Source organism: Vidua chalybeata, chromosome 19 (genome assembly GCF_026979565.1).
Source record: "Vidua chalybeata isolate OUT-0048 chromosome 19, bVidCha1 merged haplotype, whole genome shotgun sequence".
NCBI classification, from domain to species: Eukaryota; Metazoa; Chordata; class Aves; order Passeriformes; family Viduidae; genus Vidua; species Vidua chalybeata.
Genome location: NC_071548.1, coordinates 12108385 through 12128153, shown reverse-complemented (window position 1 = coordinate 12128153; position 19769 = coordinate 12108385). Strand labels below are relative to the sequence as shown.

General features: G+C 39.7%; 1 protein-coding gene across 12 annotated transcripts in view; it reads right to left on the bottom strand.

Annotated features, from left to right (window-relative positions):
• The window catches only part of CA10 (carbonic anhydrase 10), a 256270-nt gene that overhangs the window by 136908 nt on the left and 99593 nt on the right, over positions 1–19769 (bottom strand). For all 12 annotated transcript variants that reach the window (XM_053960061.1, XM_053960065.1, XM_053960066.1 and 9 more), the window contains one exon: positions 16972–17114. In XM_053960061.1, the coding sequence (XP_053816036.1) occupies positions 16972–17114 (143 nt within the window). The remainder of the gene's footprint in view (positions 1–16971; positions 17115–19769) is intronic.

Sequence of the window (19769 nt, the reverse complement as noted above, 5' to 3'; positions counted from 1 at the left end):
GCAGGGCAGGTGCGATGATTCCCCCATGGCTGCACGTGGGTAACGGTGTGCGGGCCGGCGGGAGAGATAGAAAACAAACCTTTACAAACTCACAGGTGTAGCCAGTCCCAGTGCCCCTCCGGATGGCAAAATGGACTGTAGCAGGAACCTTGTAGAGGTGGATGAAATGACAGAGGTGGGCACACTGGGGTAGCAAACAAATAAAGAAACTCTGCAGCCTTAGGAGAAAGTTGCGGGGTGTCCAGGTGTTGGGTTAAAATGCAGCAAGAATCTCTGAAGCAGCAGCAGAGAACAGCAGAGCTGGGCAGGGAATTGCTCCCCTGGCTAGCTCACCGAGATGGCTGATCCCTGGATAGGGCTACATAGAGGGGGCGGGCCCAGCAGGGGACAGCATGCTCCCGATGTGGCACGCACTGGCTCTGGGTTCCCAATCAAGAAAACAAACAGAGAAGCTAGCTGGCAAGCCCCAGTCACAGTGGCGAAGGAAAAGGAACATAAAGAAATGGGCAAAACCCACATGGCAACTGTGAAAAATGCATATTATATGATTGGCTCTTTGCAAATGTTAAAATGAATACTTTATGTGTTATGGTGGAAAGTTATGCTGTATTAATCTTTTTTTAAGTAGTGTGGTAAATATAGTTTTTAGGCTATAGCATAATCTTAAAATAGAAACTATGTGATGTAAGATTTTTTTGTAACTAGCTCAAGGAATGGATAAGATAATCAAGAAATTCTTCACATAGAGATAACAGCAACAAGACACTAAGATCTCATGAGAAGAATGATTGCCTCCTTATAGTGAAGACCCAGACTTCAAGGGACCAAAACGATTGATTTACAAGATGAGGGGAGGAGTTGAAATTAAGTAGAAACACCCTTAGTTTGAAAAGAATGTTTGAATTATGTATGAGATATATGAATATGCAATAGGCTATTGCTTTTAAGGGGTAATCCTTTGTTAACAAGGTGTGCTTTGTGGCAGAGCGCAGGGCACCCAGACGTCCATAATTCTTTGCTTTGTATTGTCTCTTATTATCCTAATTTTCATTACTATTAAACTTCTAAAATTTTAACACAAGTCAATGGTATTTTTCACAGCAACAGTATCTCTTGTTAGAGGCACCGTGCCCTATGGCCATAGAGATGATCACTCCACCAAAAAGATGCAACCATCCCCCGCCCCCTAAACCCTCTCAGGAAATCCTGGGCAGGCTCTCACCTGTTGCGATACACCCGTAGCTGAGGGCGTGACCATTCCAAACAAAAGAAAACAGAAACAAAACCAAACAAAAAATGGGTAAAGAATAAAAACCATCCACAAGACACATACCCACCAGTTCCTCAACTAGAACAAAGACTGTTTGCTATCCACTCCCAAGTACTTTCTTTTGATTGCCAAAAGCTGCTCCACTGACTGCAATGAGATTCTGTATTAAAGTAAAATAAACAAAATGTGGTTAATGAAAAACTGAGCCAGTGAGATGTGCTGCATCCTCAGCTTCAAAAGGTTGTGAAGAAACTCAAACCCATGCAAAAGAATCTCTCAAAGCTCTGAATTAAATGTTAATTGCAAACACCAATAGGCCAGAAAAAAAATTCTCACTCGTCTCTGTAGAGTCAATGCAGAAATGCAGGAATTCAAGCAGAGACAAAGGAAAAGGACAAGGACTAAACCTTGCTGTTTCAAGTAAAAATATTACCACAGATTCTTTGTAGAAAAATGATAAAAAATTGTCTAGGTAGGCAGGGCTCCTTGAGAAAGTATAATTTGGGCAGTTGTGGCATAAAAGACCTAATCATTTCAATATGTTACTGACTTTCAGGAAAGCAGTGTCTGGTTCTGGTTCTTCACCTGCATAGAACGATGTGGGATTTAAAATCAAGTACTGCCAGCTGAACCAGTAAGAAAGAGTCAAAGACATAAAGCTTGTAATACATGACTATGTTGAACAAAGTTGCAAAAATAATTAAATAATCTTGATAAAGAAAAAGTTATATCAAGAATATTTCACTGTGCTTCTAAGATGATCAGTTGAATTAGTAAGATAAAAATTATGACCTTTAAAGCAAGAAATATTGCAGATGCTAAATTACTGATTTAAATATGAAGTCAGTCAGGGTTTCCATTAATTCCAATCCATTATGAAAAAATATATTTCTAGTGAATGCTTTACCCATTCATCTCATCAAATTCACTGAAAATTTTTCTTGCACCTTTAATTTATGATGCATTTACTCTGAGTCTGAACTGCTTTATATTCAAGAAACAAGGGGGAAAATTAATTTCATTAAACTGCAAGCATCTAAAAGCTAGTTTTTTCTTACCAAGAAAAGCAGGCATTTCCTCAGGCTATTTCTAGATGCCTGTGTTAAGCAGATGAATATGAGTTAATGTTTCCAGAGAGAAATCAGGATTAAAGCAGTCAGGTTCTGTTCAACAGACAGACTCAAGGCAGTGCTGGCTAACAGAGCTTTCTGTCAGTTTTGCATAAAGCAATCCATGGTTTCATCCTGCTCAGCCTCTCATGGATTTTGTGTTGAAAGGGAAAAAAAGAGGGTGTGTGTGCCTGGCACACAGTCTGTGTTCAGACAACTCTCACTGACTGAGTAGTTCTTGTGGAAGTGCCCAATCAATGTACACGCAATCAAGATGCTAAATTTTTGGTTAATGAAAAGCCCTAAGCAGCCACAAGTCCTTTGCCCACTCAAAGACTGTGTCCTGAGGTCACCAAAAAGTGCAGTCACAACTCAGTTTTATTCAGCTACCTGGGACTGCAATGTAGCCACAAGACTCAACCTATGTATTACAACTAAGTAATAATTTTCAGTCACAACTGGCCTCATTCAGATAGAAAAGTTTCTCCTGCACTTTTAAATCCATGAGCAGGAAGTGCTGAAAAGCAACCAGTGAGTGCTCAGCCAGTTCAGACTTTCTGGGTAGCTACAACTGCCTCACCTTGGAGGAGCACCGGTAGTATCATATTTGTTCCTAAATCTTGCTAGTGAATGAATTAAATTTACAACTTAACCAAGCATGAAATTATGTTTTCAATAATAATTCAATAAAAGTCACACGTGCTGGGAACAATTGCATATCTCATTGAAGAATCCAGTATCACCAAAGGTGTCCATCTGAGTCATTAAATAAAGTATGATTGCCCATCTATAATGCATCAGGAGCCAAAAGAGGATGCAGGTGTGAGAAATAGCTGCTCACTTTTCAGAAATTTAGAAAGGCTTATTAAACCTTATCAAAAATACAACAGAAGACTGAATAGAGAAAATATTACAGCGCTGGGAGCCATATTTTTCCCACCATGTGCTCGCCCACACAATGGAGGTTTTGCCTTTTAACCCTTTTGCCCCTCCCAAAGTTCTGTCCATCAACCCCTTCTTTGCTGTCCAGTGGTGGCGTTCACTTCCTCAAATCCTGATTGGAGGTCAGATGTCTCCATGGTGACAAGCTGACCCTCCCAAATGTCCCAACCCTGGCTGTCCCTTGATAACAATGCAAGGGGGTAAACATAACTATAAATCTATAAAACTTTTCTTAACCTATATACATGATATTTGTCAATTGTGAAAGTCAATCATCACATTACTCATCTATCACACAGGTCGGAAAGCTTATTGATTGGGCTTAAAATACCACAAAAAGCCAAAGAAATTGAAAATTTCTTTTTTGCAAAAAGTTGGAAAATGCATGTCTTTAATGCTTTGTGGACTCTTGCTATCATGGCAGATCTTAAGATGAGAACTATCCTTCTCATTCTGGAATTGCTGTTCCAATTCCCTTCTTGTTTGCAGCCAATTTCTGTCTGTTCTAACTGGGAGCTGGTTATCCTGCTCTCTACAGCAACATAATTCTTTTTCATAGCATTTGATGCGCAGAACTCCCCTCTCTGTCCTCTCATGCTATTAAAAAATGATTGCAGACAGCCTAACAGTAATATTTATAAAGTTTGTTGTAATAATTTGACATACTCAATATTTCATCCAGCACCAGCTGGTTTATTCTCCCATTACATCCAACAGATGCTGTAATATTGTTCATAATTTCTATGTGGAGTGTTCAGTCAAAGGCTGCTGCATGTTCCCACACCAGCACAGCTCTCTCCAGCAATCACCTCCACAGGAGTATCAAACCTTCTGAAGATAACAGATGGTATCTCCCAGAGGCAGGAAGAAAAGTTCAAGTTTTTCACTCCTCCCAGTAGTTCCTCTTTTTAGGAATCTCTTCAGTTCATTGCACATCCCTTTGCTTGTGATTAGTTATGCAGGGCACAGTGAGGCATTTAAAAAGGGACCAACATTACTAGACAAAGGATTTTAGATGTTGAAACAATATGTAGTTTTATAGCTAAAGGGCTTTCAGAAAAAGACAAGTCTAAGTGGAGGAGATGAGCAAAATCCATTACTCAAAATAATACATAATCCTTTAAATTACAAAATCAGCATAGAACTAGCTGAGAAAAGATACTGTAAAATACCTCATTATTAACAGCATTATCAGACATCTGGGAATTAAACAGGTTTTCACCCAAAGAATGATGGAGATGCAAGTGAAACACTTCCTGACTTGTGATGATTTCTGGGTTCTGACCTAGTACCTTTCTGGAGGGTTAGATTTTTCCTTTTGCTTCTTTCTCTCATGGAATTTTAGTCCCATCTGTTGCTAACAGACAATAATGACCAGTATTTAAGAGAGACAAAAGATGCAGCCAAGGAGGAGGGGGAGGAGAGCTGCTGGTTGCATTATCACAGCAGAGGGGCATTGTCTTGGGAAGGGCAGAGATACTGTGAGATTTTGGCTGGGAGATGAGGGGCTGGGCTCAGCTCCTCTCGCTCTCAACATTGGAGGACAGTCGAGCTGTTGCGTACTGCAGGGAGAATTCACTACTATGGACGAAGGTCAGCCTTGTACTGCTTCTTTCTTACTATGGGTGAGCCTTTACTCGTGAAAGCAGTCATTGCACTGGGACCTTGCTGATGCCTGACCTGACTGGAAAGGACCCTCCTCATCTGCTTGAGTGCCTCAGCGGAGAAACCTGGGACTCTGACCCCCTCCCCCTTCCCGCAGGGCGCATCTTCCCAGCTGCGTGTGTGTGGCAGCTGCTGCTACCTAGTCCTGCTGTTGTGTGCTGCTGCTGCTCAGGCTTTTTTGCTACACTAACCCAGCATCCAGTGTCCGCTTGACATCCGTGGCTTCTGCTGGGCCTGCAGAGTTTTCTGTTGCATTTTGTTTGCCACCCCGGGGAATGTGCCTGCCTCTGCAGTCCCAGCTGCTGCTCCAAGGTTCCTGCTGCAGCCAGCTTTTCACAGTCCAGTCTGCCCGCCATTACCACGTGAGGGAGATAGGACAGCAGCCATAGGGGAATCATCGCACCTGCCCTGCCCGGACGGGGGCCACCAGCACCCCTGCCGGCTGTGACCAGAACTGCACCGAAGGGGAAGGTGCCTGCAGCCAAGAGAAGGCTGTCACCGTGTTTGTGGTTCTGTTTGGTGTTGCTGCCGTTGCTGTTTGTTTGCTTTGTGATACATATACATATACATATACATATACACATATATACATATATACATATACACATATATACACATACACATATACATATACATATACATACTGTTTTTTGTGATACATATACATATACATATACATATACATATACACATATATACATATATACATATATACACATATATACACATACACATATACATATACATATACATATACATACTGTTACTTCTTTTCCCATATCTTTGCCTGAAGGCAGCATAATTTTGGAGTTACAATAATTTGGAGAGAAAGGGGTTGCATTTTGTATTCCCAGGGAGGTTTCTGCCTTCCTTGGCAGACACCTATCTTTTAAACCAAGACCACCTTGTAGAGGTTTTCATTAGCACAGCCTTCAATGAGCAAACATATTTTGGAGTTTGTGAGGAAGATATTCCTAAATATGTTTCTGATGTTATATTTTTGACTTATTCTGTAGGGGATGAGGGGTAGCCATCAGCAGTCCAGGCAGCCATACACACACCATGACAGTCACTGAGAATAAAGGATTGATCCTTTCATGAGGATATTATCCATTCACTTGCAGAGGTGAACATTCATCATTAAAATGGTTTCAGACTTCTCTCTGCTAAATAATTTTTCCTCTTTCCTTGCTCTGTTTTGGGAGAGTAGGAAAAGGAGCTGGACATATATAAACATCTTGGTGATATTTGCAGTGATATCCTAAGGGAAACTGACCAAACCTTCAACTTCAAACAGCATTTAAAGAACATGACATTGGAAAAATACCAATCCATACATATATCCTACTGTTTGGGCAGAAGTTTTCCCCAAGCCATAGACACGAATGCAGAGATGGCCACTGTGGCTGGCTGAGCTTCACAGCAGCTGTGCAGTGCCAGCTCAGACACCCTGTTTTCATAACTTAACTGATTCCTCTGCTGGTTCTCTGAGCTGGCTTTGGTACTTCTGAGCAGATTCCCTTGTGCCCCTTTGGCCTGTGAACCTTGACCAACGAGCTGGGGAGGATTTTGGCTGTACCCTTGCTCAGGCTAAGTCCCACAGTCCTTACAGTGTCCTTGCACTGCAGTTTGAATGGCTCTCAGAAGGCTTTGTGCTGCTTTACCTCCCTGACTGACATTTATCACAGCTGTAAGGAAATAGCAGATCAACAAGCAAATGCTGCAGGATCTTCTAAAGAAAGAAGGAAAACTCCTTAGGGTGAGAGACTCCGTAAGATTTTTATCCAAGCAATGTTACATTTTTACTAATTTATTAACTTCATTATGCTTATGAGGATGAATCCTCAGTGCTCCCTGAAAGATATTGAAAATTATGCATTTCTGCTTGAGAAAACAGCAGCCAAACACTGTTGTGGTGATGTGATAGGTGGCAATATGCAAGATATGCAATTTCTTCCTTTAATATACATCTACCTGTGAAATTCCCTGTTTATCACTTAATTCTTTAGCTCCTGTCTTCACAGACACTGCTTTTAGTAAGTGCCTATGATTAAATATACTGCAAATAATTCACTATAATAGTAACTGTTTTGGGAAGAGTTTCCTATTTTCCCCACATTAACTCCATTATCTCCTGGCCAGTTTCATCCAGCTTTGACAAAGAAGAAATCTCAGTATTTTGCGAAAATTGGCTGGAAGAAAAGAGCACACTTTGTGCTGAGGACCAGGCAGGTAAAACTCCATAAAACAGATTAGTATAGAGCTCCTGTCAGCAGCAGTCAACTGGGCAGTCAACAGGAGCATCCACAAAGAACTTGGAAATAGCCACAGAATCTTCTGCCTTTGTCTTTTAATGAAGGGATCCATGGAGTAGTGGAGAAGTGATAATGAGAGACAGAGGTTAAAATGAAAGAAGCTAAAATGGGATTCTGTAGAAAACCATGCTACATTATTTCTTCTGCTTATGGAACACCTTGTGTTAACAGAAGACTTGTCACAAAAAGCCCTCTCAAAAATCAAACAAGATACAAAAAATCACATTAATCACATGATGCTAGTTCAAAGACTTGGGAGATTAGGTTGAGACAAATGGGTAATTAGATGGCACAAAACTTTGCATGATAAGATGAATATTCTGTTCAAAACTGGCATACATCCCTGTGCTTTCAAACAGTATTCTTCTGGAAATATACATCTATAAAAGAAATGTTGTGTAAGCTGTGAAAAATCTGGATGAAACATCCATCTGGTCATGGGTGGCCTGTGGTTTACTTTTACTGAGAAGGTTTCTAATAGACAAGACAAAGTGCCAAAGTTTTAAGTCTGGAGTTGAGATTTAGAGGCATGGATTTCCTGTTGTGGCTGATGAATCCAAGGATCTCCAATATCACTGCCTTCTGTCCATGCAAAATCTATCTTGGCAGGGAGGTTCTGAGGGTAGAATTTCTGTCTCCAACATTCAATATGTCCCTGGGCAACATCAAACCAGGAAGGCTCTTTAACAGTGTTTCTGTGCTTCTAATTGAGCAATACCCAGTAAATAGCCCCATATCTGTCCCATAGTGATTTACATCCCAATCCATCTACATGCTACAAAAACCACAGCAGCTCTGTGGTTTTTCAGTACCATCTCTTCTTTGAGGAAGAGATCGCAAATGTATATCTGCATCATTTCAGTCACTCAAAAGTAGCTATTAATGTCCATCACATAAATAATATGCTTTACCAAAGTAAACACACAAATACAGTTATTTGGAAGGGCTGTGACAATATCGTAAGTACATTTGTATGATTAAAAATAATTCACATTTTAATCCTTTTTTTTTACTGAGCTTCTTTGCTCAGTACATTTGAACACTGTTTTTGGTAGAGGTCTTAACTAGTCCTGTATGATACAGGACTAGAGGAAATACACAGATAAAGCTAAACACTTAGTGAAGGCAAAGGAACTTCAATAGAGCTTCTAAATGCCACATCACCACAGCTGTGCTGCCATTGGCATAGCCCTGGAAGATGCTGTGATTTAAAGTTGTATCTGTGATAGGTTTCTCTGCACTCTTTGCAGAGTGGCAGGAAAAGGACTGCAGAAATGTGAGTGCACAGGTTTAATATCATCAGTAGCAAATTACAGTGTTGATATGTTGCCTCCAGCTGCTAGCTGGGACACAGATAAAAGGATAAAGGAATAAAGGCTAAAGCTGTTATTTTTTTCTTTTTAATCAATTCTTTTTAAACATCTTCAGAGAGCAAAGATTTGTTATTATTAGCCCTTGCCCACTCTTCTCCTTCCCCTTCCTCCTCATCCCAGTGTATATCCCACATGTATCTCTGTGGCAGCATGACATATTACTGTGTTCTGTGAAACATCCTCTCCTGCTGAACAGCCTGCCTGACAAAGGTGGCACTGAGTTTTTACAATGAATAAGAATGCAGTACACGCTCTTCTTCTATGCAAGCTTACAAGAGAAAATGTTTATTTTCATCATCTTCTTCACATTTTCCAGTTCAAACTGCCCAATGATTTTTGGCTGTCAAGTTAAACTTTATTTTCTTATTTTCCCAGCTTAAAAGCTAAAATGTCCATTGTCAGACCTACCCTCGTAGTTTGGGTCTGGTTGTTGTTCAGGGATACAAGCAATGACTTGATAAAAAATACCTTGTTGGACGTAAAAGTGCTCAGTTCTAATTGATTCTGTTGGAAATTACACAACACAGACAAAGAGTTACTGATTCAAACACTTACTAAGTGACATAGCTACCACACACCAACAGTACCACTTTGAGCTCTGAGTCTCTGTCACTTTCTGTACAGGAACAATGCATACCAAATAAAAAAGGGTACATGTAAAAGGATTATTTAATCTTTCCCGTTTTCCTATAAGCCCCTGTAATACACATTGTCTCTTACAGTAAGAACAACTTTGTACCCCAGATTTATGTACATTTTCCTCCTCTGCTGCAGAATCACCTACTGATGTTTTCTCTCAGCCTGCTGAATGACATACAGCTTAAATGCTCCCACTCCTCCACCCTCTAGATCCCATGCCGATCCACAGACTTGTTTTTGATTATTAAATAGAGTTAATTGATGACAATTTTTCAGTTTTTCCCCTTAAGCTCCTTTCTAGCATCTAATCCTAAAATACATAGTTTAATTCTTCCACCTATAAGCAAACTGTGCCTGCTTCAGTTTTCAATCATCACAGATTAACACTTTTGGGATGAGAAACATTGAACTTGCACTTCTCTCCAGCATCATCAAATACTACTCAGAATTGGGAATGGCAGCAGTGTCATTTATCTCACAGCAGAACTGACATATGTCTTTCACACAGTACCCACTCCAGGTGCAAGGCAGAAATACCTGCTGAACATCTTGATTTCTTGATGATTTCTTGATTTAACCATTTTGGATGAAAGTGAGGGAAAAATTTTAAAAAGAACCTTTTCCCTCACTTCCTTAATAGCTAGGTTCAATTTGTCAGGAGCTGAGGCCTTGACAGCTCCCACTTCATAGCTACCACCAGCAGAGCTCTTTGGAAAGCTGGATCAGCAGCTTGCTGCCACAAAGAGCCTCAGCCAAAGTGTGGCACCTGCCCAGATGGGCAGCAGACACCTTACACACATTATGAAGTCCCCACTCACGTCCTAATCCACACTTACAGAATTCCAGAACCATTTCAGACACAGGGGGTGGCAGCCACTAGTAGCCACAGTAGCGATGTAGCTACTTAAATGCTGAACGTCACCTTCCTAAAGGATGGACTGACCATAACAGGTAACTAACATTTGCTTTCTGAGAAGAAAAGAAAATCTCTGATATACAGAAATTGCAGCCTTTTGGCATTAAACTACAAACACAGACTTGTAAATGCTGAGGTCAGGATTTACCAGGAGGAGAGGGACATGGATTCTTATTAATTCTGTTTAGTATGGCAGGATTTTTGGCTCATGAACTGGTGGCAGCTGAACAACAACCTTGGACATGCCTGCACCTTCCCCAGCTATACTGACCTTGGTAATATGATTCAAATTCTATGTACAAAATTACATGGAACATCCCCATCCATTAGAGTGGGCTCTCAGTTAACAGTATTTCATTGATGTTGTGCCAAAAATACACAATTTAAATAACATATTATTACATATTTTTACATTTCAATATGTCATACATTTATTAATGTTTGTAACAAGAAAAAAAAAGCAAAGAATCATCATTTGAATGAAATTATATTTCATTTAAAGCATATGGCGTGAGAAGACTTGCACACTTTTACTATAACAGCAGGATCAGTGCGAGAGAAAAAAATCTTCAGCCTTTTTCATACCGGAGACTATAAGCCCAAGTAGAGAATAATGTACACAGACAAGATATATGCTACTTCTACTTCTGCAAAGCTTGAAATAAATATCTAGATTTATAAATAGACCTAAGTGCAGGATGAAATAAATCCAAATAAGATACTATCAATGCAGCACATAGAGTCTACTAGAAAATAAGAAAGGGGCATTAAGAATAATGTGGGCAAATTTGAAAATTCTTTTGAATATATCAAACTGTAGCTGGAGGCCAGCTGCTCCAGTCTATTTTTTTTTTCTAAGTCTCATCATTAGGGACTGAAAACTGGAAAGCAACTGATTGAAATAAACATGAGGAGGGAGGAAGGATGGGCAAGGCCTTTGGCTGGGATCTGTTAGCCCAGCTTCAATAACATCTTTAACCTTCTAATTGATCTGCTGCCCAATGTCCAGAAAAGCAGAGCCTGTTGATGTTTCTGCTTACATCCAGTGAATGCATTTCCATGGACAGCACACCCACCTTTGAAAGGACACCACGGTCTGCTTTGAATCACTGCACAACTGCAACTGAGAGACAGTAACATGATTTGAAAGGTACTCCTGCCAAAGTGAGATCATATCCCAAGCTCAGCAGCAGAGTACAGTGCTGTTCATGGAGTGAATCATTCTCTGGGTCTAGGATTTTCCAGGAAATTTCCCATGGCAGACAAGTGAGCTTGTTTTATGGCACCCGAAAAGATTAAATGTCAAGTAGAGTAATGAAGAAGCTGCAGAAGTATATTCTTGTGCCTGTTCAGGACTCATTTCATGGGTGATCTGTGTCAGAGACAACCAGAAACTGAGAACACACCAAAATGCCCATCTGAGACCTCACATATTCCAAACTGATGCAATCTCATGGACAACTGAAGCAGTAAGGAAAGAAAGGTCCCGATATAGAATAAGATGCAGACCCTAGACTTGTCTTCCCCTGTGCACAATCTACTAACAGCAAAGTCTGCAGTCTACCTCTGAAAAAAACCAGCATTTTTTTCCTATTCTAAATTCCATGATGAAGGTGAATATACAAGTTACTTTAACCTGCTGGTTCCACTGCAAGTTCACTCACTAACACATCCCAGAACATGCAGAACTGCAGAAGCATTAGAAATGGTAAAAAGTTATTTAAGCAGCAATACCACGTTTCATTTTTTATTCATTAAACTTTTTGATGTTTGTGTCAGACTTTTGACTTTCCAAAGCTACTCTACATCAAAAATCATTATTAAGACCTCTAAAAGTTTATCACAAGTCAGTTTACAGATTACATTGATGTCTTATTGCTATCCATTCCTCCTGGACCATTTCTAACATTTCATTTTTTATATTCCTGCAGTGCTGAAATATGGTTCATGCCAGTATCTGTCCTTTTAGTAATCACCAAAGCAAAGCTTGGCAGTTGTTATATATTGCACTCTTGAGAAAAATGCTAGTAATACTCTGAATTGATTGAACAGCATGGAATCAGAACTAACTGGGAGAGAAGCCATTTAACTGATTTCAATCCATAAATCTCTCTTCACCTACCCTGTTTTAGTTTAGAAGCTGCTGAATGTAGCCATTATCTTGTGATGCATAGAATGAACCAATTATTTATATGGATATTAAATTAAATAATACTTTATTGTATTCATTAATGCCCCGTATGAGCAGGCAGATGTGTGGATCTTGCTGATTAACTTCTATTTATATTTATGCACACTGAGCTATAGAGTAACAGTCCTTGGCCAGCAGACATCAATTCCTTTTATTTCCCCAGGGGTCAACATCAGGTGTAATGTCCTGGCTTGCCTTAAAAATAAAGTGGTTTTAAACAGAACTTTACCTGCTATAGGTAACAATTTCAGTTCTTGAGTGTGACCTAAAATGACTCATAAGACATAAGGTCACTGATGTGACAAGATTTAATTACTTGTCAGGGATGCACTTGCTGTCTAAAGGAAATGCTGCTGCTCAACAAGTTTTTAGGAGAAAAAAACAGAAAAAAAAGTATGCCAAGAACTGTAGCTGAGTCTTAAAGAATTCTAGAAATGGGGCTTTTGAAATTAAGTCCACAGAGAACCAGGAGACCAAAGTCAGATGGGCTACAGAATGGCAAGGGACAAAAATTGCAGGACTAAAGGCAGAGCTCTTGCAGAGGTGAACTGAGGAAGGATTCCCAGCAAAGGACCAGGTCAGTGGGAAGTTCGGTGGTTTGTTCATCTACCACAATCACCCATGAAGGCTGGAAATCCCTACTTTGAAGACTGAAACCCAAGATGCTTCCTGCCTAAATGTAAGATATTCTATTGTGCGGATTGCTTTGGTGCTTAAATGAATCCAAGGCAAAAGGTAAAAGGGTGCCATTCTTTGTGACATGGAGGAGTGTAATTTGCAAATTAATAAGTGTTGGCATTATTTATCAGAAAGGGCTGTTTATCTAAAATGGGCTGTTTGCTAAATTCATTAAAATGGATAACTAAGAGACAAAGCTGGGCCTGAGAACTGGAACCTGGGGAGTTTCCTCAAAAGCAGCATTTCTTCTTCTGCATGTAAACTCATTAAATATCTTGTGCTGAGGTTCTGGATCTTGAAATCCAAGTATCTGAATCAATGACACTCAAGACTTCAGGACCTGCAAAGTGTTCTCAGGAAATGGAGAATCACACATACAGAATAAATGCACAACTTACAATAACATCTGATGGTGCTTGAATTGTAAATGTGTGACCTGATACTGCCCTGAAATCGTTGGACAGCACAAAAAGCAATATATCACTGCTCACTGAAACCTTATTGCAAAAAACTGGATCAAAGAGGTTTAAATATTTGGCAAATAACACTGCCATCTCATTTACTCCTGAATGGAATGGGAAGAATTTTCTTCTCAGCCTCAGACCAGAAGTAACCATTAAGTTGCCTGCTGTGTGAAAGGCCACACACTGGGCTTTTCTCCCCTTGTAGGAGAACAGTGATGTTGTCCTTCATACTCTCCTATCAGATCATTTCTTCTCTTAAGGAGAAAGAAAAATATTGCTTTATTTCCAAGCAGTCTAAAAAACAGTAGGAAAGTCTCAATCTGGTTTACTAAAAGGCTTTCACTACTAACACTGAAATAAAATAATCTAAAGGAACTAGAAAGAGATGTGCTTAAATGGAAACTTCAGACACAAATTCTGTACTGGAATGGAACAGTTTTGGTCTGACAAGGTGAGAAGGGAGAACGAAATAGGTAACTGGTTTACAGAAATTAAGCAATGCTCCCCACTAAAAATAAAGCCCAGGGGAAAGGAGTGGCAAGGAGTGAAAAGTGTAAGAGGAGGTCAGTGATCATAGATTGGTCTTGGATTCTGTTCCTGTGGGTGAGTCACTTCTGTTCCTCCTAAGTTAATTTCCAAAGTGAAGCACACAAAGTAGATATGTTGCTTTCAAAATTAAATAAATATTTTTTAAACTCAGATGTGGCAAGCACAGTTCTCTCCTTCTCAGGATCTTTTATTGAGGTGCACAGAGAGAAATGAAAGAGAAAACAATTTATATTTATGCTCCTTGTTTTTCTCTTGTGGAATGTGTTTGGAGAATTGTTTACCCAGAGTGAGCACTTGGTTGGATCATGGTGGATTGTTTGGGCCTGATGGCCAATTGGATCCACCTGTGTCTTGACTCTGGCGAACAGGGTCACGAGTTGTTAGTGAGTTAGGTATGATAGAGAAAGTAGCATGTAGTATTTAGTATCCTCTTTTATATAGTATATTAATGTATTATAGCATAATTATAATAAAGAAATCATTCAGCCTTCTGAAATGGAGTTAGACATCATCATTCTTCCCACCGACATCTACAACACTCAGATAAAACTGAACTTCTAAATGAATAGCAAAAAAATTTGTAAAGTTATTGTTCCAAGAACAACTGAACTGAATAATTCCTTCCATCTTGTTCTCTCTTAGAGCTTGAGTGTCCTCTCAGCCCCTTTTTCAAAAGAGATTTATAATTGTGATTGTGTGCAAGTAGCTGTCTCTCTTGTTCACTGTGCATGTAAGCTACCTTATTATAACTTTAATTTTAAACCACATCAAATCCCTTTCTTATTTATTCATTATTTTTTCTTAGGATCAGTTCCATAAAACCCTTTCATATACAGCATAATCACAGTTAAGTCTTGTCCAAGAAATTCCCTGGCTGCCACAGCAATTGATTCTGAGTGCTGAGAGCTGAAATGCTTCAGCCCATATGAAACACACCTCTCTTTTTAACATACAAAAAACATTACTGAGAAAGTGAACACAAATACACCACCTGCCAAATCAAATCCTCAGTGAAGCCTTAACTATGAACAAAGAATTTTTATTAAGGCATCAAAATTGCAATGTTTTTTCTCAGAGGAGAATTTTGATTTAACCATTTTGGAAGTCTCTCTAAGACAAATCACATGAAGAACAAATCCTGTTCTTGTAACATGATAGTGAAATAGAGATTTTTGGAGTTCACTTGAGTTAACAAAATGAATTAAGCATTTAAATTTTAGCTTGTAGAATTATGTGTTGAATTTTAATATTTTACTTAAGAAACCTCTACCATGGTACAAAGAGCATAGGAAAATGCAAATTTCTGAAGCTTTTTGCATGAAGAACAATACCGGAGGAGACTGAGGATGCAAAGAACCCAGATAAAGAGGCTCCTCTGTCTCCAAGCCTATCAGACTTACTCAGATAAGCACCAGAGGACCAAAAGCACACGCACAAAGGAGAAAAGTTCAAAAGTTCAATCATGAGGAAGACCACAATCTTCAGCCCCAGAGATCACCGAGAGACCCCCCCCACATGACCACCACAGCAAACCACGCGTGCCCAGAAGGGCATGGACCTATTTAGCATGAGAGGCGAGGACAGGTGGGGCCAGGGGTTGAATATGCATGGAAAGGTTGTGTAATGTATTGCATATGGAACACCTTTGGGAATAAAGGTGTGGGTCAGACCAAGGCTCAGGGCACAAGATTTTGGAGAGGTATCTCACTTGTGCCAGGTGCTGACATACATACCCACTTCATAACTACACCAGGTTGTGGAGTCTATTTATTTATTCCACATATCGCTTCAATAGAAGGTCAGCAGCAGCAGTATTTGCAAGCATGGTAAGAACCTCATCCTTGATACAGCATCTTCCAGTCTGTCAGTGCCTCCAAATTTTATCAATATTCAGACACTCACTTCACTCTGAGCTGGTACAAATACCCAGCTGTATTCTTAGAACTGCTGAAGACACTGAATATTCTGAACCTCCTGCATTTGACTCACTGACAACTTCTACATGCTTGAATTTCATGTTTTGTCACTCTGTAATTTATAAATAACATGAAATGTGTAAGCCGTTATGTGCATAGCAGAATCATCAAAACTCTGAGTTTTGGTTTTTTAGCTTTTTTTTTTTTTTTTTTTAATCAAAACTAAAAATCTCCAAACATTTCCATTTTAAAAGCAAAATGTAAATATTACCCTGAAATTTGGGCCAGAGTTTGAAGAATTACTGCCCTCCAGTAATAACAACACCACTATACCACTATTTCAGCATTTCTGTGATAAAGCCCACATCAATTCTGATGTATTTGCACATGTGCCACCAGAACCTCCATGGGAAGTACAGAGCAAATTGCTAGAATGTCACACTGTTTCCAGTGGACATCTCATTTGTCATGACAATAAGGGAAGATAAATAATTTTCAAATAACCTTTTGTTGGAGTCTCTGCTTGCTCTGATATTGTAATTCACAGTGCCTTTTCACCTGTATTGGTTTGTAACACAGGTTGGGTAAGAGACAACTGCCTGCATGGAACAAGCAATACATACTTTAAAATAGCCTTTTAGGCACCCCAACATAAGAAAAGCAACATAAAACCATTATAAACTAATGACTACTGCCAAGAGTGCTAAAAGGTTCAAGGTGCTTTATGTATACAATAATTTCAGAATTGAAATATCAATCCTTCAGCTGGATAAACCGAATTGATTAGTTCAGTGATTTGAGGACTATCTTTAAAACATGCTACATTGTTATTCTGCCTTGGAGCTGACAGATAAAAGTAAATGCTTTAGAAAAATAAAATATAGCAATTTTTTTTTAATCTACTAACTCCATTTATTTTATACACCAGAAAAGAGACCACCTACCTTTCTTCCCCCTGTGTTTAGGCGAAGAGGAGTTAGGAAGGGATCAAAAATCATATGGCTGGTTTCAATATTGACAGGCGACTGTCTTTTCCCAACAGAGCAAAGATTCCAAGCTGAGTTCACCAAACCCCAAAAGGAGGGCACTGCAAAATATAAGAAAGTGCAAGTTTAATGGAAGTCTGGAAAGACTGGAGCAGTACATGCCAGGCAGGTGGCCAGGTAATTAAACTTGTCTGATTGTCTGCACACACACTTTGAAACTGAAAACAGGCAAATTCATCTTGCATTTGAAATTTAAAATTTCATACAACAAGACCAAAACATATGATTTCTTATAATTTTGTATCAGGAAAGAAGGTGGGTTACTTCTTTTCCTCTTAGTATAACCCCATGTTCAATAATAAACAGCTCTTTTGCTATTACAGAATATTTACTGAGCAATAGGAATGTGACTCACTAGTCCTTCTGCTAACTTTGCATACATTCCATGTGTCCTTGGACTGAAACTCTTCCATTCTATTCAACTTTCAAAAAAATACTTAAAATGCTTAGAAAATTAATTAAAACCCACAGAAATGTTGTAAGAGAAACACACACTGTGATACTGGAGAACAGACTGCTCTCTTGAGGTTCTAGCTATTTCTGTTCTGCTCACTCAAATCTTTCTTTAGATAAAGGTATGATACTACAAGGAGGAAACACTGACTGTGGATAAACTGAGTTACTTCCTGCATTTTCTAACTGGAAAAAAATGTGTTGTAACTACATATTACTGCATATCAGAGAACTGCAGCTGAGGGTCGCATTGCATCTCATCTGCAATTTACAGACAAGATCAACCTGGACTTCTCTTTGGCTACTGAAAACCTTTCTGTAAATGAGTGGAGTGCAATTACAAGATACACAAAGGACATAATTTAGATTTATGTCTGAAACTTTGACCTTTTCAGAATTGTTCTGTAGTTTTGTGTAGCAGCTGGAAATTTTGCAATCTTCTTGTGAGATTTTTTTGGCTCAATTTTTTTCTTTTTACACGTTGTTAAAAGATTTCATAGCCTTTAAACCTCAAAACATTCTTCTGATGCCTAAACCATGTGTGACAAAGCCTCCAAACCCAGACTGGGGAAGACTGGGGCCCTGGGGCAGGAGCACAGGTGCTTTGCTTGGTGGGTGGAGCTGAAAACAACCCACCTGGGCCATAAAAAGCTTTTTTGTTGCTGCGGTTAGTTGGATGCAGGACTTTGTAGTGTGAATGTTTGCTCCTGATTGCAATTTTTGGCTACTCTAGTGGGAGCTATAAAGAATTTTGACTGGATTTGAACCTCATTTACATTGGGTTTAACACATTGAGAGGATATTCCTTGGACGGGAGAAAGGTGGAAAATATCTTCTGAATAATGTAGCCCTAGGGCAAGGTTGATCTTGGTATTTTCCTTATGTGTTTTATACAACTCAGGTTTTTTTGCCTTCAAAGTTTGAGTGTATGTAGGTGTAAAACTTTGGCTGGCTTAACCTATATTTCATGTCACTTTTTCCAAAACATTAAACTTTCTGGGGAATTCTTAGGTTACTGCTTGCACAGCAAAACTTCCTTGTAAGTGTCTGTGCAGGAGTGATGTAAAGTGTTTTGCAGCTGGGTGGTGCAGGCAGCGGGGAAAACTGTGGCTCGTGCCTTTCGCCGCACGCAGGTGGCGGTGAGTGGTGGGGACGAGCGCAGGCAGTGCCAATCCATGGGCTTCCCCGGCTCAGACAGTGCCTGTGTAGCTGCTGGCGGCAATTTAGAAGCTGCGTGGTTTTGCACACATGCGTTTTTTGCATCTTGCCTCAGAGGTGGGGAGAGGGGAAAAACGGCAGACACTTCCCTAGATTAGCTGTGAAAATTGAAGTGCTTTCAGTTTCTGTTTGTGCTTTGTTGTGAAGGAAGGTAGATTAAGTTGCGTAGACTGTGTTTTAACATCAGAATGGGCTTTCTGCGCAAAAGAGGGGACATTTGTACCCAAGTTCGAAATACTTAGGTAGTGGAAATGTTAACGTTTCCAGAGAACAGTTAATAAAGTTTCTTTGCTGGTTGTCTTTCCATTTCCCTCAGTTTACCCAGCAGAATGTAAATTCTGTCTCTGCCCAGGACAAAATTGGAGAACTGCTAACATCCAAAATAGAACAAGGAGAAAAAACAGTGTCCAAATTTCTCCTGGTGCTCCTTTTAATTCGAAAAGAATTGATTAAGAAGGAAGTGAAGGGATGGCCACAGTAAGCTACCCCTCCTCCCTGACCCTGAGACAGATGCACAAGGCACCCCAAGAAATACAGGGCTCCTGGCACAGCCATTGTTTCCCTGGCCTCCTGCTTCCTGCTCAGCACGCTGGTATCGAAGCAGTTCGACCCCCCCCCGTGTGGGAATAATGCACTCTGACTCCACATTGCAGAAGACTGAATAAATTGCTTTTATTAAGCTAAATTATATTACATTAATTCTATACTATACTATAACTATATCATACTAAAAAGATACTAAAGAAAAATCCGTGACTGTCTCCAGACACAGTCACGACACAGCCTTGACCCAATTGGCCAGTCAATCCAAACAACCATCACCGGTGTCCAATTAACAAATCACTCTTCCGTAAACAATCTCCATAACACATTCCACATGTGCCAAACAACAGGAGCAGTGAAAAGAGATAAGAATTGTTTTCTTCTTTCTCTGAGCTTTCTCACTGCATCTCACAGCTTCCCAGGAAAAATCCTGGGAGAGAGAATCATGTCTCTCTCTGTTCAGAGAATGTGAATAGCACACC